The sequence below is a fragment of the Bombus terrestris genome, chromosome 3, assembly GCF_910591885.1.
Source record: "Bombus terrestris chromosome 3, iyBomTerr1.2, whole genome shotgun sequence".
In the NCBI taxonomy this organism is placed as follows: Eukaryota; Metazoa; Arthropoda; class Insecta; order Hymenoptera; family Apidae; genus Bombus; species Bombus terrestris.
In genome coordinates, this window is record NC_063271.1 from 14,327,323 (window position 1) to 14,353,036 (window position 25,714).

The following is a 25,714-nucleotide window of genomic DNA, read 5'->3' on the forward strand; positions in this document are numbered from 1 at the left end:
AGCCAAGTCTGGTGAGTAAACCGCGTGCGAAAGTATTTCCCAACTGAACGCTTCGATCGTTTCCTCGACCGGTTTTGCTGTATGTGATGGTGCATTATCACGAAGCAAAATTACTTTGTGTTGCCTTTTCTGATATTCTGGTCGTTTTTCACGCAAAGCTTGATTCAAATCGATCATTTGTTGTCGGTAGCGCTCAGTATTAACGGTTTCGCCAGGTTTTAACAGCTCATAATAGATCCACCCTTCTTCCACGTTCTTCGTTCCTCGCGTCAAAATTGCCACTTCTGAATTTGTTAAACCACTCAAAGCACTGTAATTTACCAAGAGCATGCTCGCCGTAAGCTTCGACAAGCATTCGATGCGATTCTGCAGCAGTTTTCCTCAAATGGTAACAGAAAATCAATGCTGTCCGCAAATCGTAGTTTCCAGGCACAAAGTTCGACATGTTCAACGCTATTACAAACTATGCTGTTGTATGAAACTTGTATTGTTCTGAGTCGAAAATGTTTGTCAGATGTCAACAAAGATTTTTCTCATCAATGGCGCAATTTAATGATAACTACATTATCAGCTAGGACCATCTATAGGCAAATTCCGGTTTCATATTTACAGATCTGATACTTCCATCGAAACGGGAGAGAAACGTTTCACGGATGCTGCGGTTTCGTTCTTCTGCCAAGAAAAGGACATTTTCCTCGTAAAATATCGGAGCATAGCCAAAACTATAACATAACTAAAATAGTTATATTAATTATATAATCGTGTAACTATAATATTAGCTATATATATGTCGGAGATGTGGGGACATCGGGCCTTTCTTTTGGAAGATTTCCCAATACTTGGGCTCGGGGTGACAACAATCAAGTCTTGATCAGGAGCAATGCTGGTTTATGTGGAACTGCCTAGTTACGGCGCTTGGGAATTTGTTGATATTCCCGATCGATATGTATTTGATATATGTAACTGTATCTGTCTTTTATTTTGCAATCTCCTTGGAGAGTTTACTGTCATCGTCTTGGAGTTAGTCTTAGAGAAACCCTGTGCCTGAACGAACGTGTCAGTGTGCTATCAAAAATATATTAAAACGTACAGAAAGTTTCCCGTTGACCGTGGATTCGTTACAGAACCCAAGAATATTATCAAAAGCATTTGTTTACTAATTGTTTGTTATCCTAATTATTTATCAAACTTTGTAAAGAAATATTAATTTATGTAAATACAACCTTTATTGAACATCACGATGGCAAATGCTAACGAAGAATCGTCTCGCGCTCGAAATCCAAACGACAACTCGACATATAAATGTAATATAACTATATTTGACTTCCACAAAGTCTTAATCAGTTACGTTTTTCCATTATCTTCTACCTCTAACTACTTTAAATTTCTCCATTTTTAATCATACAGTATCTTCAAATTTAAAAATAGTAAGCTAATAAAAATAACGTAAAAATGAAAGCGACACAGCTATTCCAGATATTTGATAGTGCGGATAGTATCTGATAAGCACAATGGAAGTGTCCTAAATCAATGTCAAACAACACAAATACTAATCTACGATTCGCCAGTCCCGTGTAGGTCTCCGAACGAAATGAGAGTAATTAAACTAATCGATGTAATTTAGTATATGAATTACGGTATTCTACTAGACTGTGATTTGGACAAACTCGAAAGATCGATCTGCGCTTTATTGCTCCATTGCTTTATTACGCATTGGATTGTTGTACCGATATAGAAGGGTTCCGTTGCGAGCTTTGACGCGTGACTGTTAATTAAAGCTGATTGTATTGTTAATATAGTCCATAAAGAACATAGCATAAAACGTAGACATAATTCCTTGGGTGAAATCACGGAATAAAAATGGTAAAAACGTGTCGTATAGATGTTGGTGTCGTTCAGCTTTGCTCTCGAGTTTCAATTCTTTTTGTGCTTTGCCTGCTTCCTTTTTATATCTGTGCAAGAAGCGCCATTAGTATGTTCTAAAGTTTCTGATTAAAAGAAACCACTTATCGTACTCGGTTCATAAGTGTTTAAAAATGGCAAGATTTTATGTATCGTAGAAACATTGATTTAGAAATGTTTCGCGTAAAACAGAAATATTAATCCTAACGTTATACCATTTATAAGTGTTCGAACGTTGTAAGACGAATGTATCTTGTTACTAATTTATTATCTTTTCTGAAAGAAACAATTGTTTAAGTTTTACTGGAATTTCCCTCTGTAATTTTTCTATTATCTCGAAAAACATGTAAACCGTTTTCTTTATTTTTGAACTGAAATTGCATTAAAAAACACAATCCTTTAGACCTTACTTCTATAATCTCTAAACTTTATACTATTTAAACTTTATCTCGACATAATTCTCTTTTCCATCTACCCTTTTCTATGAAACTCACGAAGCTTGAAGAATGGAAGGATGATCGAAACTCAGTTTTATTTAATATTAATCTTCGTAAATTCCCAACGAAGTATTACTTCGTTGGTACTAAAAAGAATAATTACCATTGTAGATTTTCTATAAAAACCGATCAGCGATTATACGATCTACGTAAATAACGCGTAAATTTAACGTTACGTAACCACGATACAGGCATCGAAAATGTATCAATTATGCAAACGATGGAATCACATACCAACAGCGAAAATCAATCCCATCGATCTCGTGACTTCTGTATTTAGATATCGGCTTTATAGCAAACAAAAATCAACAGCAAACAGTAAATGCTATAGGAAACAAGGCAAGTGGGATTTTCAACCAATTTTAAACGATAAATTCCGCTATCTCGGAAAGAAAACTTCTTTCAAAATTGTCTTACATCGAACAAACGGATCATTTTCTTTAACGAGATCGGGGAACTCGAGATTTCTATCCTCTCTGGCAGAGCTCACTGGCCTTATTGTTTCAACGATATCCCGACGTTCTTCGACAACGCGAAACGACCCGGTAAGAAACCGTAAATCGAACGATCGACTTGAAATTTACGACCAGCCATGGATCCGTTTTTATTATAAACCGATATAGATAAGAACCATCGTGTAGAGTGGTGTGATCAACTGTAAAGCCTCGTTCAGATTATTTCAGTCACTTGAATCTAAACAATTTCACTTCAACTTTGTACTCGTACGAGTGCACGAGCTTGACTCGATGCCAACGCGACTCATTCTTAAATAAGTTGATCAATTTGAACGAACCTGTTCCTTTTTGGGCGTCCATCTCCTCGATAGAGAGACGTGACTGCCGAACAGTAACAGTTTTCTTTAAAAGTTTCCTTCGGAAGAAGAATTACCCAATCGATAGCTACCGAGGTCCATTGCAAAAAAGTTTGTAACTTCATTACCACTATGAACCGTTTGAACCGAGAAACATCGAAGAAGGGAGAAACTTTGTAGAGAAACTTCAAGCGGGGTTGAAGCTAGGAGCGTAATTGTGTTGATACGACTGAAATGCTATTGATATTTGTGAAAATTAAAGGTAATGACATATTAAATTGGCTGGAGTTGGGATTTTTTTTTTCAAAAGTTCAGAAAGTACCATTCATTCTTCTTTCGACCTAGAGAATAAAAGAATCTTTAAAAAACTTATTTTCTTTTAAGGGACTACACCTGTTTTACCTTTTCTTTCTGCCTTTGCAGAATACCGTTCCTTGTATCCTTCAAAATACGCGAACAAAGTTGCAAATAGATGTAAATAATTTTTCAAGACGTCTCCTTCTATCGTAATCTATGAAAAACGAAATAATTTGTTCCGTTTAAGTCGAACTTTAATTAATATCACGAAGTTATTTCCTTGCGCATTATAGAATGTATAAAGCAAAATGATCTACGATATACGCATCAAATATTAACTTCTCAGAATTATGTCCTTCTAACATAGGGTACATACATATATAGGATGAAGTAATTCGTGGTGTTAAAGTTAAACTGCGATCAATAATGTTAGGTGTTTATAACGTAGCTATAACCGTATAAATTCAATTTCGAATGGCACGTATCAAGAATCAGATAGAGACGAGTTGGTTACATTTGAACCTGTGTAAGATAAATCAGATCTAGATTAGGTATAACTGAATCGAGTCGGGTTTAAACTACATAGAACTATATTGGACTATGTTTCCGGAGTACATCTAAATTAGTTCTCAGTTACATCTGGATAACGAGCAATCCAAGTAGAAGTTCAATAAGAAGGAAATTACTTCCCAAGAATGTGGAACTGCTTTGACGAAATTATTTCCAATGGATCTCATTGACATCGCGTAAAGAAAACATTTCATTTGTAACATCCTTCACACAGATTACAAATCAACTAATTATCCGATTTCCTACAAAATCATAAAATTATAAAATAAAAGTCTATAACATGTAACTGAATTATCGCGCGCAAGAGAGCGTAGATTTTCAAAAAGAAATATATTGTCAGTCCTTGCTGTCCTAATACTTACGGCGTATAGCGTACGTAAGACGATAAACCAACCGTAGTAACGCTACAATCTCCACTACACTAAATCCATTAACAATTAGAAAAGGAAGCTGCTCCACCTATTCCCCAAACCCACAATCCACTAACCAAACGCGTATCCTTTTCTAATCCAGGAAAGATCATTCTCCTCGCCATTAAACGTCCCATTCTGTCGCACGAAAGTCCAAGTTCCAGTAGTATAACCCGCGTTATGGCGCGACAGGCCACAGTCTCCGTTATGGCTGCAACGTGAAAAGGAAGGAATGGAAAAAAAGAAAGGTAAAAAGGGAAGAATGGAGGAAAGAGTATGGCGGTTGGCCACGAGTCGTTAAAGTTTCGCAAGATAAACGACGAGTGGCAGCAAGCTAGAGGACGAGTGATATTACGCGCGAAAAGGCGCTCGAGCCTGCACGACCTAGAAATGGTTTACCGTCTACGTCAATGCCGAGCAACGGAGAATAAGGTTTAAACGGGATAGTAGGCAGCCACTTTAAGGCTGGCGATAAAAAAACAGATCGACCGACCGACCCGTCTTCCTGCCTCGAGAGCGGTGGCGAGTGTTATTTTAGAATTAAGGGCAACTGCCGACGCGGCAATCGTACACAAGGCCGATACACAATCGGAAAAACAACGTTTTGTCGATGGTAAGTCTGGTTCCGAGAGGAAATTATTGTTCCAGATGTACGCGGTTCCAAATAACAGCGATGACCGACATTTGGTATCCAGGAATAGTTTAATAGGTTTCCGAAGACGCAAGATGTCGATGATTCATAATTGTTCGTTACAGATAGAACGTTTCGTTGGATCGCTGTCTTGGGGGGAACGCAAAAGAGAAATATGATAACTACACTTTTATTGATTTTCTGGCTTTAATGTTGGCATATGATTAAACAATTTTGATATGACATAATTGAAAATAACCTAATAATAATAATTGAAAGATACGTGTCTTAAAAGTAACTGATAGGTTAATGTTTCGTGGAAGCTGAATAATATAGGTATAATTATTATTATTACGTAACGCGAGGAATGATATTATTATTCGAATGATGAAAGTATAATGTAAATGTTCTTGTTTGTACGAGAGAATAAACGATGGCGCTAGGAAACGAATTACAAGAAGACATTTTCCACATGAATTCGTCGCCACCGAAGGAAACAGTCAGCAAAATTGAATTAACGATCGTCGACGGTGAGCACGGAAGACAATTTACAGGGGACTTTTTGCTCGAAGACTTTCGATTTATGGGGTACGAGTTTCACCTCGTTCTCAGAAGGTAATGAGCTGGAATCTTAAAGACGTAACGATAGAACGTTCAAATGAGTGCAAAAGTTTAAGCGAGGCACGATCGAACGACGCACGAATTTTATAGAACTTTACAAGTCAAGCATAAATCGTTCAGATTTTACATTTAAATTGGCTACTGTTTATACAGTTACATGATATAGTTCAACTATGTAGAATGCGATATTACTTGTAATCTAAGCAAAAAACTTAACCATTAAACAAAAATTCATTAGCGAGTGAAGCTTTTTGTTATGAAATATTTGTCCCTCTTAGGAAATATTCGTATAAAAAATATTTTCATTCTGAATTACGTGGGAGATCAAAATTACAAATACGTGATAATAACATCTAGAATAAGCTTAAAAGCATATATACATTGTATGTCATCATTCTTTACGCAAATATTCAAGGTTTTAACCTTCAACTTGTTGACGTGTTCTAAAGGTCATTTTTGTTACACGAAACCTTAAACTAATTTTGGAAGGTACAAAGTCATTAAAAATAATCTATTCGAATCACATCATGTTTTGGAAAAAAATGTAATAAGGTTAAACATAATCGTTAAAACATCCAAAGACAATCATTACTATAGAACATAACCATCGTTGAATTAACTGCCATTACCTTTTATACGCGTGATTCAATCGCATTATGCACACATATTACGAACCAAATTGGCAAAAAAATTAATTTCAAAAAAGATAATAAAACGAAATTGACATCATACCTTTGAAACGAAGTATACGTAAATCTGGTGATTTTCTTCTGAAAACAACAGTTGGATGTTCTTTGATAATGTTCTTCGAAAGATCTATCTCCGCGACAATCGACATTAACGATATTAAGCAATTTCGCGACACTTTCTGCGAAATCGTCTCGACCCTTTCTGTGCCGGTAAGCAATTTCCACTGAAACTACTAGCCGCCGGCAAAATTTGAAAATTGCCGATCTTGATTGACCGACTATTCCAGTCGCTTATGAAACGTAATCTGCCAATCAGCTTCTCCCGCGTCCTCCTCTGTACACTATACACTAATACACGTTATCCACAAGTAATACCGGGCTGCGTTATATTTCCAGAAATTATTACGACCTTTAATCTTTATTTAGAACTTTTACTGTCTTGGAGGATTTGATGCAGAAATTCCGAAACACAGTTCGTCCGTGAAATTGTTCAAGAAACACTGAATTCCCTCGAACGATACACGTGCCGCGAAATAATCCTACTATTTTGATTGGTGTACTTTCAAAATTTCCGATGCGTCGATAGTGGCGCCCTAATAAATTTTTACATTTTGTTCTATAGTGATTGAACTATGCAACAAATTCTAAAATGCCGCGCAATCTTTTATGCGTTGCCAAATTCTTTTCACAAAATTATTTTAATCCTTTATATTCACAGTTGCTTGAAAATAAAGAAAGAGATTTTCTTCCTTCTGAAAATTTGAAGCTTGTAGATATTACGATGGTAATGATGCTCCATACACTAGTTATGTATACTTTACATTGTCAAGACGAGGTTCCAACGAATGGCTTATCTTTGCCAAATATTAACACTGTCAACAGCCTCTACTTTGTTTTCGCGATAAAGTCGTTCTAAAAAATCGTAATGCAATTGCTTTTCAAAGAGCCTTAATTGTATTGCATTATTCAAAATGAAATTATGGTTAGAGAAGTCATAGTTAGTTTAAGGCAATATCTAGAGAACGATTTCTTTTGAGATCATAGCCTGAAGTAATTTTTAATAATTAAATGAGCTTATAAATAAAATTCACGTACAAAGTATTATAAAATTGATATTTTATATTTTTTAAATAGTCATTACAACGGAAAAGATTGAAGTATTACATGTAATATACATAAAAATACATGATTAAATAGAGAAGGAATTATAAAAGTATTATTTATGATCTTACATATCAAAGTAACTGTTTAATAAGATATATTTTATTTTATTTGTTTTTAAAAATAAAAAATAAATACTATTATCATTTCTAAATATAATTTCGCACATATTTTACTTTGAAACTAAGTAAATTATATTAATCAAATAATTTATTTAGAAATGTCTTATCGCAATATATTTTATTATATCTCTCCCTACAAGAATTATTTAAATTGAACAATTTTATTAGACATATTTCAAGTGCATGTAAGGCACGTAAATTGTGAGATTATTAACATTTAGTAAGAATAGAGTTACTAATTTTTTCAAATACGAAGATGTTTAATAACAAAATGTCAATTTTGTTACAGGACGCGACCGATAAATATTTATTTTACATACCACACAAGAATATTGTATTTTCTGTGTTAGATGAAAGTTACTATAAAAATATAATATGCAAAATTACTATAATACATATATATGTTAAATAACTTTTAATCTATTTAAATATAATCTTCGCCAAGATTAATATTTTTGTACATTATTAACATAACTGCCTCTCCGAGTATAAGTACAAACTAATGAAATTCATAAAAATTTTTTCTGGTATATAGGTTCTGTATTCAAAACATTTTATCATTGCATCAGTTGGGTCATAATATAATAATTGCTCATTCTGGATCAAATGAACACTTTTCCCTACTTAATAAATATTCGTTGCTGCGATGGTTACACTTGAATGTCAAATTACATAATTTACTTGTAGTCAATAAATCTGAAAATATTTAAAACATTCACCATCACGGTTTTTGCGTATCATCTTGTGTCTCATTTTCGACTTCATCATTACATATGTACATTGAATCTGAAGTATTTGCACCTAGAACAAAATATGTTTGTGAAAATATGTATTAACAATAAGTAATCCCTTTTTCCTTCAAAGTTGACAATATCATATTATTAACATCATCTTAATGTATTTCATTATAGTTCATCATAGTTCATTTTTATTCCTAAGCTAATTTATAATAACATGTGTAACATTGTAGAGTATAATAATTTTAAAACAAAAATAGTTGCTTTAATCTATTCTAGTTTTATAAAAACTACAGACAATACTTTGTGACTGTTACTTATTTATTATTGCAAAACAAACAAAGTAATCCATTAAATATACTGTTGCTAGAGAAAATATAAGGCCAACCATAAATTCAATCGAACATTAAATATCAGAATGTTTCAAACGCAGATACATCTTGAAATAGAACTTAAAGCCAAATATAGAACAGAGATATTTTCAATGTTATTTCTAGATATTTATTTTTATATTTATTTATATATTTTTATGTTAGAATTTGAAAAATATTTGATATAAAATTCAATGAAAAATTGCCTTCTCCTTCTTCAAATAACAATAAATTTCAATTAGTATGGAATTTGACATAAAATGTTGGCAATAATGTAATGATTGTGATTACACAAACAACAATAAGTGTTAGTATGTTAGATACCAGGTGGTACTGCCAGCAGCACCTTACATGCAACCGTTTATCATGCAAAAGTAACAAGACGCATTTATACATATCTGATTATGCAATATACCGTAAAATAACTTTTCTTAGCAGGCAAGCTTCATCAGTTTTTGCGCAATGCACAGATTATAATGTTAAATTCATACATTTCCCAATAATTGTTAAAGCATGAATATATCATAAAGCATAAATATAACATAAATAAAAGGCCAATGATAGAATTAAAATAAAAATAGATAGTTGAAAGTGGAGTCCTTGTCCAAATAAAATTAAGCAAAATAATTGAAAAATGTAAGAGAATTATGACTTACAAAAATTAATATAAATGAAAGATAAGTTCGATAATCAATTTCAATGTTCAACATTGATCAAATTTTTCTATTTTATTAATAGTCTAAATCAAAATACAAATGGCCATTGAAAATGTAAGATATAATTAATTTAAACTAGATTACTACAAGATTGATTTGTAATATCTCAAAAAAAAATAATTAATTTTAATAATTACAGTATTCTTTGAATTTATTGTTACTTATCATTTACATATAGCAAATAAAATTTATAATTTAACTTTTTCAGATAGCAGGTTGTAACAATTTTTGAACGTAATAAACTGATTATCGTATCAAATGAAAAAAATTTGAAATCATGAAAATAAATTATGTACCAGATTTACAGCACTCTATCAGGAAAGGCCCAATGATGCCATTTATAAATATGTTGATTCAGCTTGCCCATTATTCTTAGAATCTAGATACTTGTCTGCAAGAAAGATGTATCCATATTATATAAAATTAACTTCATATTGATTTCACGTTAGACCTGTTAAAATATTTAGTGATAGGCATTTGAGGCGTTTCACAATTTCGAAGCGATTCGAAATTTCTTAATATCCTGGAAATTCGAATCACTTCGAACATAATTAAATTCTTAAAACCCTTGAAAATCATAATAAATATTAAATCTTAAAGCTTTATAAATATGGAATCTTTAAAATTTCAATAAATCTTAGAAATAAAAGAAAATAAGATAGAAACTTTATGAAATAAATTTCAACTTACTGATAGATACTTCAGGGATTTAATCTCTAGTAAATTGTGAAAATATGTTAAAATATAAGACGTATCATTATTCTTTCAAGAATTTAAAGCATAAAATCATGTTCGAAATAATTTGAATCCTTCGCTACACGTATATATGTATTCGAAGTGATTCGAAGTATTTCGGAGTGCATCACTAAGAATATTATATTAATTTCTCTAATATAGGATTTACTATTTATTATTTATAATTTATTATAATACAATAAAACAAAATATAAAAACTAAAATGTTAAAAGTATAAAAAAATATAGGATAAATTTACGTTACCTTAAATAGTAAATCCGTTTAGTAATATTCACAATGTTTCGAATTTAGCAATGTACCTTACATGATTATTTTAGAAAAATATTTTTAAACGCAAACAAAATTATATTTATTTATTTATGGTACTATATAGATGAAGATGATAACAATGCTTTTTAACAGATTAAGTGCCATGGTATTATTAATCAAAGTAAATAAACAGAAGAGGAAAATGTGCTTTTTTATTGGTGATCTAACAATCACCTGTAACAGTCACCTTCTGATGAAAATAAATCCATAAGTACGATACTTTCAAAAAACATTTATTTTAAAAAACTATCAACTTTAACAAGTTAAGCGCCTTTGATTCCTTGAAAAGAGCAGTTATAGAATAAAAAGACAACTTCATACTATTTCCTTCCATTTTCTTAAAATATATAGCAATTTAGTTTCAAAAATATTAAATAGATAAATATCTTGGACATATTTTTATAGTAAGATGTACGACAAGTTTTATAATTATATTGCATTTAACAATTTCGGGCGCTTAACGTGTTAAAAAAGATGAAGTTATAACATTTTCTTACTTTTTTTCTCAAAAACTGTCCATTTAACTCCAAGCGTGAGAACAATTCATGCACTGTGCAGAAACAATTACATTTTAATCATATCTAGATTATTACTTTCTTTTTATATTTACTCGTAATTTAAAAGACTGATACAGTCTTTAATGATAGCTCTTAATAAAAACAATATTCTAACTTCACGCAACGTTTTCCTCTATAGAATGTAAATCTCAATGGGTAATAAAAAATATGCCTTTAATCTTATTACTTGGTATTAAAAAATTATTAGCAATTAGTAATTTATTTCATGAATAATTCATAAATCTTGCAACTAATATACTACAAGCAATAATGCATTATTTTTTGGTTGAAAATGTCCATATTATTCTTGCAAAAGGTGCTCCCAAAACAAGACAATGAAAAACTTTTCAAAAAAATCATAAAACTTGTACCAACTTGTGTATATGTATGTATGTGTACATCATACGTTAAGCTGATTAGTAGCAATTTTCATACGGACATGCAAATATGGTGCTAAGATAGAATTTCGTTTTCATTTTAGATATATGAACGCTGTTTCACTTACCTGCGATCATAAGATCGACTAAGGCTTTGTCCTTTTGTATGTACAATGCTGTAAGGAAGAAAAATAAGCTGCCAATGACTGCCACAAACATTGTAAGAAACAAAGCGTACTGCAAACTGCGAAATTCAAGAAGTGCATTGTCAGCTTGGTCTGTTATGTCTTTCACTTGACCGTCTATACTCAAGTCTGAAAGAAGAACTGTTTTCAGTCCTTCTGATAACTGAAATCAATCAATAAATGTGCCAAAAATTAACAATATAGTGAAATAAACAAATATGAAATATATAATTTAATAAAATAGAGATTTAATATATGTTCTCAATTTATTTAAATTTGCACAGATATTTACCAAACCAATAAGGTAAGGACTTCCTGCATCTCCAAAGGCATGTGCAATAAGTATCTGGAAAGCTTCTGCTGTAGATCTTCTTGTTGGTATTACTACATACTATAAGATTTCAAAAGAACAATCACTGGAAAAGTGAATTTAATTTATAAAATACATAGAACGTAAAAATACAAGGACCGTACCAATAATATATCTGCTACAATAGACCAATTTAAGTTTAATGATAATTGTCCAAAGAATATGAGTATATAACATGCGACAGAGTCTGTATTAGCAGTTATAGTCGCGAAGAACAGTAATGGTACACTAATTAAAAGTCCCATAGCACATATCAGAGGATCAGTTTGCTGCCACCGTACTCTTAATTTTTGAGCTAGAAGTGAACCCAGTGGCACTCCTATTAAACCAGCTACCATTCCTATTAATCCAAATTTGTATGCTACACTGAAATAGTTAAAGTAATTAGAAGCTATAATTTCTGTAAATAGAATAACTTAAGTTAAATAAATAAGAAACAAAATAGAAACACACTCATCTGGATCAACATTATGCCCATTAGGATGCAATGCAAATCCTAATTGTAAAAATGTTGGAGCCCACCAAGCTAATGCACCAGCAACAAATGCCACACATGTGAATCCAGCAGTAGAAAGCATAAAACTTCGACTAGAAGATAAAAAAGTAATAGCAATATAAAACACAGATTATATATTTGCTTTAATATTTACTTCTTTAATAATGCCTTGATATCATTTGACCACGCAGTATTTGACAAGTGAACTCCGCCTTCTCTCTCTCCTCTAATAGGATCTCTTACTACTGCAAGCAATAAAATAATTGCTATTACACCTAATAATGGAGTAATGCGTAAACCCCATTGCCAAGCACCAGTGGCTCTTGCTGCCTCACCACCTATTATATATCCTAAACCACTAGAAATTAAATTATCTTTAAAATTAACATTAAGTACATTAAAATTATCTTTCTTTATTACTTTAGTATTAAAATTTGAATTTACCTTCCAACAGGAATTGCAAAATAAAATAATGCGAGCATTTTAGAACGCACATCTTTTACAAATAAATCACTAATTATTGTTGGAGCAATTGTGGAATAACTCGCCTCTCCTATTCCAACAAGTGCCCTGAATAAAAGAAACCATCCAAATGTCTGAAATATAATTTTATTTTATATAGTATAAGGATTCTTTTTTTAATTAAATTATTACAGTTCTTTGATTTTTGTTAATAACATTCTTAACATTACCTTCATATAGGATCCAATAAATGTTGTTAGACACCATAGAAATACGCCACTACTCATAATAACCTTCCTATTGTAACGATCTCCCAAATACCCAAATAAGGGTGCAAATACCATATAACTTAAAATAAATGCAGTTTGAAGTAACCCAGATTTATCATTAGTGATTTTAAAATCATGTTTTATCTCTGTTAGTACTCCTGCAACATTGAAAACAGACTTTACATAAATTTTTATTACCTTTGTACAACACAACTTTTTGAAGCATGACCATAACCTTTAAGATATTATAACGAAATACACACCAGCGACCGTAAAACGATCCATGTAGTTTATTAAATTAACGAAACACAGTACACCGACTGTAATCCAGTCGATCCTACTGATCATTCTCATTTCCGGAAACATTACTCTTTTTTTTATTCGTCTTTCTCTAGAAGTATTGTGAGCATTTTCGGCGTTCACCATACGATACTCGTACGTCGACACATTTGGAGTGACTGCTTCATCAACCATGACTCGAAAAATTTGTATCGGTGCCAATTATTATTTACAGTGATACAAATTTAATTGCTTATAAAAATATTTTAACCCTCTTGTATCGTAGCATAACCTTAAGCAGATTTCATTTTACGATACAATGAATTTTCGCATACTGAAATATCATTACCAACGTACCAACACATTTCTGCCACTTATCTGCGAAGCTAACAACAATAATTTATATAATGTTTAAATTATGTTCTACAGTTAAATAAGATGCATGACAATAGCATATCACAATTCGTATCTGTGCCACAATATGCATGTATGTACAAGTCTGACAACTATTAAAATCCAACATTTCGTTATAATTTCTTGACACTACTTACATACATCATATTTTATATAGAATTATATAAATATATTTATACGGAATTAAAATAAATCCTTTTCATTCGCAATATCTTTGTTTTAACATTTAATTTTATCTTAAGAATATAATTTATGCTTAATAAGGAAAAATGTAGAAATATTCTAAAGTAGTTAAACGACGATCAAATATTTTTATTGTTGTTAAATAATATTCAAATCGCTTTTGCTTATGTTCTTGACTTTATTCGTAGTATTTCAACATTCCTTCCATATATAAAAAACTGATATACATTCAAAGTGTTAGTGTTTACTAACCTGCAACCTGCAACTTTCATTTCTTATGCAGCGATACACATACTTACATGTGTGAGATACACACGTATTGCTTCGTTTATGTGTACGTAATTACATACATATAAAACATGTACAATGTACCGCTATATAAATATGCATACATATTTAAAACAGGTACTCTTAATTTCAAAGACTGCGATCTGAACATGCTAAAATGGAAAAAAATTAAATACGTAGCAATTTTTCTCCAAAATTACTGTACCAGTTGCATATAACTATATGTGTACTCAATCTATATAATGATGAACATAAATATTATAGAAATATACAATTTCTAATTTCTTTTGCATGTTTTTAATATTGTGTACTTTTATTGTTGATAGACGCAGTATACAGATTTACATGAATTCGCTGATTTGAACACACTCGACTTGATGCCCGGCTAAACATTCTCCTACCAATATCAAATTTACAGACAAAAATTCAGTCGCAGAATATTATTCGACTATTGAACATCGTACTGTAAAGTCCGGTTAGAGCATATGATTTTGTGTGAAGTGTGTGACCTATTAATTACGTAATATTCCCTGCTATTCTCATTGCTATCCCGTTATTCTTTACGTACTGCTATTAGGTTTGTCTAATTAATACGTGTTCATTTATTCATTTAATGAACATTATTATAAAAAAATGGAATAACCTTTCATGATTTTCTTGCCTTATTTTTTTCGATCATGTATTTGACTGTTAAAGTTACTGATAGGTTATATTATTTCTTTTTGAGATTTAAATACGATTATTGTTTCGTTTTATTACAGTTTATTTTAGTAAATTGTTAGTTCTTTTTGCACAATTTGCACCATTGGTTAATGGTAAAAAAAAAATACGAATTCAAATAGGGATGACAGATTGACTAACAGATAATCTAATGCCTTCTCATGGAGATTTGGCAATGTTTCATTTATTGTAATAAATGCAGTCTTATGTCTTCTTATTGGATCATTGGTAATGTTTGATATACAATTATTTGTATATTTGTATATACATTTGTTGACTCCGTTTCTTTAAGAAATGTTGCGTTTGTAAAATGTCCATAATTCTTTTACTAAGATCATGGAAATACAAATCACCTGATGGAGTTAAAAAGACAGTACGAGGGTGATCATACGTCAGCAGCTTGCAACATGATTGCAACCTTTCGTTATTAGTCTTGCGTATATTCAAATATGAAGGCATAAATTAACATCTATTAGATTGTTGTAAACACTTTACTGTGTTGTAAACACGCCTACAATAGCGCGTGTGTCTCGAGAATTTTCTATCATTCTTTCTTTTCTTTCTTATTGATTGCGAACTAGTTAGTAATGCAAATTAGTAAAACACTCTTCTAGTTAAAAATTTGAGATTTTACTATTTTATACTTGAATTTGATAAATTACTGTTGCGATATAGGAAGGATGTTGTGTCACGGTTTATTTTTCGGTTTCATTTTATTTCCAACATTCTATAATGCCAAATAAATAAGCGATAAATAAATAGAAAGCAGCAATAAAAACTATATCTTTTCAAATCAAAAATGTAGCCTTTATTTTAAAAGATACTTTTCTAACTCTCTTCTTACTTTTAAAATACAATTGTCATATACAAGTATACAATGCTATAATTATAATGAAACACATTTAATCATTTACTTGTTACGAGCGCACTTATGACGAAGGAACATGTTTCTTTAAATGTAATTTACCGATTTGCAGTTGTTTAATCATTTACGTAAAACATGTTTTTACGCGATACAAGCCATTTTAATCGCATATCTCATTAATGGTTACTATTCTCAATTACATTGAGATAACTTAATGATCACTAATGTCTTAGATATTTCTTAAGTAATATATATTATGTAACGAGTAGAAGGTGTAAATAATGGAAAACAATAATGCAGAAGAATTCATAATAACATATATTCTATATAACACAATACTTACATAGGTATGTCTATGTATATATTTTTTTGAATTGGTATATATTTATATATATAATATAGGTAATAATTGATCATTATTATATATATATAATATATACGTAATAATTAATAAAATATAATGTTTAATAATATTAGTCGTATATGACTATAATATATTATTATCTCGTTCTTTATCATCGTCATCGTCGTCGTCGTCGATCGATTAACTACTTTCTACCATTTATATTAATTCTTTCTATATATAATAACAATGATCTCAAAAGGCTTATACAATATTCGGCTAGCGTATGGATAGCTTGAGATTTCTTATTTGTCGTTAAATATTTATGTTTTTTCTTATAGTACACATGGTAAATTCATTTTTCGAATCTTACAATGTCATTCTTTCTTTTATTTATCTGTGCTTAATCCTACTTTGCAAATACATTTTCACTGTCGTCACTGCATTATGTTCGATACAATATGAATACAATTTTAAATACAGCTTTTCTGTTTGAAGCGCTCTTCTAACGCACCTATGTCGGTTTTTACGATCATTTTGCTTCTGCGAAGTATCTTTATCGATGTTTTCAGGGATCGATTGTTTCCATTTCGTTACAGACACATTAAGTAGTACAGTTCATGCAACCAATCAGTATGTACTTGATGTAATAACCGAAACCTTTCCTCTTTTTTTTTTGGTATTGGAACAATTGTATCCAAGTAATTTTTTCATCCTGAATCATAAATTAAGAAAATACGAAATCCGTAATTAAAGTATAAAATACGGTATTCCAGTGTAAAATTGATTAAACATGTTATATAATACTTTATGAATTCGAAAGAATCGAACTTCACGATACTGTGTTTAGAGGTTTGATTATACCCTGTCACAAAATTGCGTGTTCGAAATGTCAATGGAAACGAAGATAGAGGGAAGGTGAGCGAGAGACAGACACAACGATACATAATTAATTGATTCAATTCAATTAGAAATAGCGAAATGTAATGATTAGGTAATAAGTCAAAATACTTTGTAGTTTGTTGTTTAAATTCTTCATCGTTTTTCTTATCCATCTTGAGATATTAAGTCGTTAATACGTAACGTGTGTCTTCAATAAATATATCGTGAACTTGTAAAGCAACGAGCTTGCATTGTTCACGCAGGTCCACGAATGAACTGAATAGAGAGGTAATGACGACGTTAACGATGAAGTTACTGGATGTATGAAATGTAACTCGCTTTCTATACTGGTGATTGCTTCGATAACCACATGGTGATTGCAAAAGTGACAAAAAAGAGGTGTTTTGCGCGTAACATTTTGCTACGCGCGCAATTGTTCCGTAATTTTGGGTTAGGCCCGTTGCTGCAAGAGAAAAAGTTGTATTATCGAAACGAACGTGTTCGTGTGTTTCCAGTGTGTGTTATAATTCGTCGGTAGAGCTTATTATCGACGGAAACACACGGTGCAATCGGTTACTTTAGCCCGGGTAATAAAAACGATTCGTCGAACAATACATGCCGTAGGTGTTCCAGCAGGCATGAAAGGCCATATCGGGCGATGCGATTTAGCGACGCCAATGGATCGCTGTTCGTCTCTCGTTCTTTGTGCTAGATTTCGTTGACACGCGTCGGAAAGAGGGCGTGTATAAAAACACAGGACACCTATTGCTATATTAGTGTATTGCAAATACAGGTTTTTGACCCCTGTGTATTGTTGGATTGGTCGACTTGTTGTGACGCTGATAATTCGCTATCGTAATAAATATCCACGTGCGATATTTTCACCGTCCGAAAGATTCGCGAATTATCTTCGCCTTCATTTCTTTTCTTCGTTTTATTATTCTTCAAATTGAACGACCGTGTGTAGAGAACATTTCTTAAAAATGGCTTTGCGTTTAAATATTTGTACAATAGTATCGGGTAGTGTTATTTAAAAAAAACGTCGTAAGACGAGCGTGTGTATACCTCTATATATGTATGTATGTATGTATGTAGGAGTATACAAGCACAGGAGTCATTTTGACAACGTACTTTCTACATCGTTATCTACGATCCGCTCAGCTGATCACAACGAACATATATGTACGTTGAATCGGATCGAGTTATGAGCATTCTCAGTATCGGATCGATGTTCTCTTCGATAATATTCACTATTTTGGAAACGCGTTTCGGTCGTGTCGAACGAACATAATTATTGCGCGAAGATGACAATTCGTTTCAGGGTATCGTTTGTAAGCCCAGTTTTCGATACCCTATAATCCGATCCTGATATGCTTTATTATCTAATCCCGCGTGTGCAACGTTGGAGACCAAAACAGTCTCAGCGGACACACCGCGAAGATAAAACAGTCTTTGCGTAAAAGGAGTCTTCGTATGCGTGGCGCGCGTCGATGTTCTTAATGTACGTATGTACGATGTACGTATCTTAATATTTATTATCTAATAAAACAAATGAAATTCGCCGCCGTCTATTATCTAATTAGTAACGCGTTGGCAATGTGCACTCGAATATGTGCCTTAGTTCCTTGGTATGAACCACGCTTTTTTGGTCTTCGACGCGCGAAGAACGCGGACAAAAATTCTCAAACATAACCTTTTAAAACATTATATATCCTGGAACAATATGTATGAATTACATGGGGTAGTACATCAGAAATTAGAATACTTTCTTCACTGTTAAAGATACGAAAAAATGTAAAAAGTAAAAATTATGTTCGATCGTTACCCGACACATGATGTTATGAGATACAATATTTTGAATTTATGGTTGTATTACAAAAAAAATTGTTAAACCCGTGTAATTTGTAAAATAATATGGTACTTCCCAAAAAATGGTCATTTATCTCAAAAAATGTCTGAATTTTGATTTCTACATTTTTTCGTATCTGCAATGGAAAAGGAAATACTTGCGTAATTAGGTGTGTCATTTCTGACAGATCACCTTGTATACATTACCAGTGCTACCAGCGACAGATATACCACTATTTCGATATATCACTGATCACGTGATACACGCCGAGAAAAAGCTTCATCCTATATCAATACCAATAATTAATGATTATGTTTTCTTTTCTTAAAGCAATCCATATCACACTGCAGATTCTTACTTTATAGTACGTCTAATAATATCGAAAATTTCGTTGCGTCTCCTATAATTTCTTTCTTCAGATATCTATAAATATTGCTAACGATTACTACAACTACTTTATCGATACAGCACTACGAATCCAAGAAACTGTTTACGATTAGTAGAAAGATGGTATTCAAGATTTTTGTTAATTACTAAACACGTTTCTATGATCGTGTATGTGCGTTTTCGTGTATTAAGAGTGGGTATAGTGACGGGTTCGACGGAATATTAAATACAGTCGCGACAAGTAATTAAGAGCAGCATTTTCAGCAAGCACAAACGAATGAAACTTCAATGGACTGTCGATTGATCGATTAGGGGCACTGTACTCTCTGATATTGACCTGTTCGAATCGGTGTACATACTTAATTTGTGCTCGTAGAAAATTCATCGAAGCTTCATCTCTAAACACTTTCCATTATACATATTTTATTTTCTTTCTCTTTTATTAATTTTTTTGTTTTATGTACAAAGCCTAACGTACAACGAAGTAACCTGAAATTTTATTAAATTTTTATAACATTATTCGGGTAAAATATATATAATTTTGTTAATGTAAAGAATGTTAATTGCTAGTAAATTTATGGAATTAAATAAATTCTTAGAGAAAAGTTTTGTAGGATTTAATATTTCTTATTCTTTTTTCTATCTAGTATATTAATTAATAATCTAACATCGCAGATATCGATCATGCTTAGGATACAGAAAGATCGTTGGACAGAATCACTTTAAAAATTCGATCGATCAAGGATACACGCCTTTAAATTTCGAAAAGAATTTCACAAAGTTGCTTAAAAACTTTTATTTGGCCGGGTGAATGTCCGAAGCTGCGATTATGTCTCATTATGGCACGAGTAAAAGCGCACAGCGACAAAACTTCCCTCTACACGTATACTCGCCTTCTTTTGTCGTTCTGATAGATAATATGTATATATGTATATACGCATATTTTTTTGAGCAAAATAAATATTATGCGGTATATAATTGAAAGACTTTAGTCAGTCGAAATAAGAATTAGTGATACTCTAGTCACTAAATTATTTACATTACTATCACAATGCAATATTAAAATTAATAATACACAGCTAAATGTTTCAATATATCGTCTCTATTATTGCCGATATAGAAACGAAATCTACTTAATAGATAAAATAATCTAGAAAAAACAAAACGTTGCCTAAAAATTTTTGAATTTTTCAATACTCTCTGTGTACTGAAAAATATATATATATTAATTATTAAATTTTTAAAACCTAATATCAATTATTTATTTTTTTCATTCATTCAATTATTAATAAATTATTAAAATCTAATAACACGATAATTTCCATTCGTTATTTCTCTTTCTTAATTTACTATTAAATTTACTATTTATTAGAAGAACTGTTAAAAATACGTAAAAACAAAGTTCAAACTTTTGAAAGATGATCACCACAATATAATTTATTTAATACTACGCATACATAAATGTGTATTTTGCGCTGTTTACGCGATCGCTGCATAGATTTTTACGCGTTACAATTCACTTTAGTAAACACGATAACTCCGTTTTTGCCACTTGACTATTCATGTAAACGTATCGTGCGATGGTACGTGCCTACGCGTCAATGAAAAAAAAAAAAAAAAAAAAAAAAAAAAAGAAATTAAAGAAATTTAATTTTGGAAGTATGGAAAGTATGAATTAATAAGTCAATGTGACTCTTTTTTGCCGGTTAGTTTATTACCGGGAGAGTCCAACAATAAAATTTACACTTCAATGGAATTCCATCTTTTTTATTCCATCTACGACTCGTTCCACGGATGATATATGTTCAAATCGTTCAGGCGTTGTATAATGTGACATAACCACAGCAGCTTTTACGTTAACCTATGACACTATATTTTTTTTTCTCGATAAATAGTAGCTTCTGCAGCGATATACGGATGTAAATATTTGATAAGAGTCGCTGGTTGCACGCCGTGCCAGCCCTCTTTCGGATCTTGTGGTCAATTGTATAATACGTCTTGGATAGCTGGATAGCCTAATCCATTGTTATACATATTGATGCACGGAGTATTGCATAATACTAACAAGTTCCTTATTACGCGTCGATAAGAATCTCGCGCATCTTTTCTTCCCTTTCCTTTTTCTTTTCCTCTGACATTCACATGATCATTACCGATAGTGATGCTAATTAATAGCTTGTTCTTTTTTTTTTCGTTAGAAATGATGATAATGACGATGACGATGGAAATAATAATAATCAATAAAAATTAATAATTAATAATGGTAATAATATAATATAATATAATTATAATTATAATATAATATAATATATAATAATATATATAATATAATATAATAATATAATATAATATAATATACTATTAATAATATGTCTTTGCTTTGTGCGATCGACCAAGTGCAAACGCTGTCTAAAAGGCGGCCAGCGGCAAAAGGGATCCCGCTTTGATTGATTCGAAATCAATTTATAAATACGTCTCGCCTTCTGCCCCGCGTCGGTCAGCGACGATTTTATTAAACAGGTACATGCAATGAATTTTCCTCGCACTTGCGAAGATGTCGCCGCTTTACTATCCAGCATGCTCGTATGTAATGTAATATGTTTACCGTGTTTGTGTGTGTGAACGGCGCCCCCGGTCGACCGCACGATCAAAAATTGCATTTCATTAAATCGATATGAGATCGTTTTGGTATGATAATCCCGGCCATTTAATTTCTCTGCGACTTTTGTTGTTTCTTTCCCATCCAAATCTCGGCGATCGTGTTGGGACACACCAGAGCCCATGGATTGATTATCCGGGGCGATCGCTGTCTCTGCTGTCATTCAATATAGGATTTTGATCGCCCCTAATTGGCTCGCTTGTCGAATCGATCGAATGTTCGGTTAATACGCGCGCGGACTATGCTCGGCTATCGCGGCCGTACAGTGTTGCCAACGGGGCGATGGGACTCTTTTTACACGGCCATTTCAACTGTCACTGCGCGAGATCTCAACGATACATCGGTCCGCGAGAGACGAATTGCGAGCATCGCGCGAAGAAAATCCACCGATTCGATCGGAATCGATCGTCCGATCGAATCACCGTACATACGTCCATTCTGGCAACACTGTAGACGCGAGAACGACGTTTTCTTTTTCTCCTAATCATTCATATTGTCGTTGGAGGATAGTCGGCAGAAAATGATCGGGCCCAGGTTTTCGTCCCCGGCGTTTGAACGTTTTCAGGCGATCTATTAAATGCGATTACATATATTTTACAATAATAACGAATCGAGTTCACGACTCGATGCAACGAATTCGACTAAGTAATATTGACGTTTACTTCGCGAGGAGATACGTATGAAATATATTTTCAGTACCTATCGGCTAGCCACTTTGATCGAAACGGGAGAAGGGCAACCAGTACAACAGACGGTGATCGCGAAGATACGCGTCTATCGTTTAAACGAGTCGTCCCGCTTTTTTCCGGAACACATTTGCTTCGATCAAAACGGCCTCACCGTTGTTTCCGTATATGAAATAAACCTGAGGTATCTTTAAGTCTGTAAAGCTTCCGTTACGAAACTTTTAAGTTCTCGTTCTCGTTCCGTTCTCATCGCGTTTAAATGTTTCTCTTTCGCGTTAAATGTCCATCTTTTTTGCTTTCTTCCCTACAAACTTACCTTTGTTATTCTTTGTTATTTTTTCGGTTTTTTTTTCTGTTTTTTATGCTTTTTTTTTTCTTCGAATTTTTATTTTAAGATAAAAGTACCAGAGAATATTTGGCATTTCAGATGGCACAATCGTTTAACCTTGTACTGTGAGTTTCCACGTTAGTGCCTTTATTTGAATTCCCGCCAAAATTCTCTTTTCGCTTCTGACACTTCTCCACGCAAGAAATGATCCAGCGTCAGTTTGTTCGAACTCCTTTCTCTGTTCAAAGGCATAACGGTAAAATCAAGTTTTTCCTTTCTGGATGATGCTCGTTCGTTTAGGACAATGTTTCCGTTTCTTCTACACGGATACGAGAGAAATTAAAATTTCGTCTGACTTGTGCCGAATAATACTACATACTTGGCTCGTTGTAAAAGATCGATCTATCAAAATGTCTATAAATTTCAAAAAATTGTGGGATTACGTGTATTTTCTATACATGTATAAGAAATAAAAATAATGTCAAAAACAAAAGAAAAGTAATTATCCTCGTAACGTGCTAAAAATATCGGTATCGCTGCTTAAAATTTGAATAAAGATTAAGATATTAGAGTGTGCAGGCTGTGCCTTAAAAAAAAAAAAAAGAAATACTTAATCACTTCTTTGACATTAAACATACGTAGAAATGCGTTAAATATACACGATATTTGTCTATAAAAAGAAAGTTTAAGTTAAAAGATCTTCGTCTAAGGTTTTGTGTAAAAAAATTCTTAATCACATAATATATCAATGCTGTACTATTAATAATAATGAAAAAATGTTTTGTAGAAAACAGAAGTTTTATAAAATTTTCAATATAATGTTCTAATTTCGTTGCCTCCGATATTTTTCCATTTCTTTTTAACGATCAGTAATGAAGGGATGCACTTTTTCAAACCACCCCTTGTGTTCCTTTCCATTCGTAGCATTATTCGGCGTTCTACTGTGGTTTTCCGGAAAAGTATGCCGATTTAAATCGTACGGCCGAGAAACCATTTTGGTTCGGTAATTTTGATTTAAAAAGGAACCTATTTGGACGGCAATTACTTTCTATCCTATGCACGCTGGCGGTTTGTTCACGCAAGCTTGCACTCAATTCGCGACTTTCATTTCCTATTTTTTCTTCACTTATTTGTTCCTTGACATTCATTCCGCAAACTAGTTCACGAGGAATCATTCTCCGTTCAGAATGCTCCTGCGAAATCCTCCTTTGTAAAATCGTAACGATTCAATGATCTTGATCATTTCTTTTTTTCTAGGATCAGCGGGCATAAGTTCTTGCGTTCGATCGAGCACAGTGACATCGACTAATACTTTATGCCGTTCTAATTCGTCTATGAAATTCTATTCTCAGAAAATTCACTGAGACTCGATACGAAGGCCACGGGTGGAAAACACGATAACACGATAGCACTTCCCGTATATTTTGTAGAGTAACTTCGACCAGTGTCGATCGATTCCATATGAAAATTATCTTATCGTTTAATTTTCAAATTAAAAATGTGTTTTATCGTAGTCTTTGACCACATTTTAAGTTAATATTATTTGATTCTTATAAAAACATCGTGGATTGATCATCTGTTTGCAAAAGGCGAATCCTTCAAACTGCTTCGTATTGAAAAGATCAAATTAAAAGTGAGAAAATTAACGAAGATGGGACCTGTCGTATTTTCACTGCGCGGTCTTCGTATTGTTATGTGTCCGCTACCAGTCAAACCGATCGAAGAAACAAAAGAAAATAGATTTTTTCTAAGTACGTAGATAATGTATCTAGTATTAAAAAGAGAAGAGAAAGAAACAGAAAAACTATTTCGCAAGATTTATACAATCCTCGTGGTACGATAATGACGAACTGTGTTTAAGCGACTTGTTCTCGACGAAGAGAATGCTGAACTCCACAGATCGATTGAAATTTGGTAAACACGATCGGAGATACGACGGCGTCTTTGGTTCGGAAATACATGATTCTATGTGCCTGTATGCGCGTGTCGCGAGAAAACGTAATGTATCGCCACGATAATAATGTAATTGGTCTGATCTCGTGATTCTTCTTTTTCTCCGCGGAATTTGACACGGTTCTGCACAAAAAAGAACTCCGTAATTGACACTTCTCCTCCCTTTTCTTTCTTTCTTCTTTTTTTTCCCTTTTTTTTAAATGTTTATTCGCCCGACGAATCTCTTAATCTCAAGTAACGTTAACGTGTTAAAACGGGCATATATATGTATATACTTACAACGTTAATATACATATAACTATTATATATAGATATATATATTAAATATCGATATACGATTCGAGAGTGATATAAACCGTAAAATTATGCGAGCAAACAAAGATAAAACACGTGTGTGAGGAGAAAAAACATCGTCGCGCGATTAAATTGTACTAGAAAAATGAGCATCGATTAACACGATGGAAGTAGTCTCCTCTCGGTAAATACGAATTAAAACAGAGAGGGGAAAAAACGAACGGACGTTAAATATATACCTACAGTCTTTGAAATACCCTTTGAATTT

The 25,714-nt window shown here is 32.5% G+C and overlaps 2 protein-coding genes and 1 long non-coding RNA gene across 6 annotated transcripts in view; 1 reads left to right on the top strand and 2 right to left on the bottom strand.

The window, feature by feature from the left end:
- LOC100647840 (diuretic hormone receptor) overlaps positions 1 to 7,233 on the bottom strand; it is an 80,269-nt gene extending 73,036 nt beyond the window's left edge. Inside the window, exon 1 of one of the 2 annotated variants that reach the window (XM_020868647.2) lies at positions 6,472 to 7,233. In XM_020868647.2, the coding sequence (XP_020724306.1) occupies positions 6,472 to 6,577 (106 nt within the window). In that variant the 5' untranslated portion in view covers positions 6,578 to 7,233. The remainder of the gene's footprint in view (positions 1 to 6,471) is intronic. The other variant, XM_048414752.1, reaches the window with a different exon arrangement.
- LOC125387231 lies at positions 1,530 to 11,773 on the top strand. Its single transcript, XR_007227812.1, has 4 exons — positions 1,530 to 5,100; positions 5,244 to 5,454; positions 5,544 to 5,733; positions 11,639 to 11,773. It is a non-coding gene; the product is annotated as an uncharacterized LOC125387231 (long non-coding RNA).
- Positions 7,813 to 14,135, bottom strand: LOC100648240 (protein spinster). 3 transcript variants are annotated; one of them, XM_048414750.1, is made up of 10 exons: positions 13,580 to 14,135; positions 13,278 to 13,474; positions 13,030 to 13,181; positions 12,740 to 12,943; positions 12,543 to 12,677; positions 12,194 to 12,455; positions 12,012 to 12,110; positions 11,663 to 11,882; positions 9,832 to 9,926; positions 7,813 to 8,512 (listed from the first exon to the last, which is right to left on the bottom strand). In XM_048414750.1, exons 1-9 carry the CDS (start codon positions 13,788 to 13,790, stop codon positions 9,874 to 9,876), a joined length of 1,533 nt encoding a protein of 510 aa, XP_048270707.1. In that variant the 5' UTR covers positions 13,791 to 14,135; the 3' UTR covers positions 7,813 to 8,512; positions 9,832 to 9,873. The 3 variants fall into 3 exon arrangements, with proteins under 3 accessions (XP_048270707.1, XP_048270706.1, XP_048270708.1); XM_048414749.1 differs by lacking the exon at positions 9,832 to 9,926 and having other exon boundaries at positions 13,580 to 13,887; positions 13,953 to 14,129; XM_048414751.1 differs by lacking the exons at positions 7,813 to 8,512; positions 9,832 to 9,926 and having other exon boundaries at positions 11,709 to 11,848; positions 13,580 to 14,133.
- Positions 14,136 to 25,714: the final 11,579 nt, after the last annotated feature.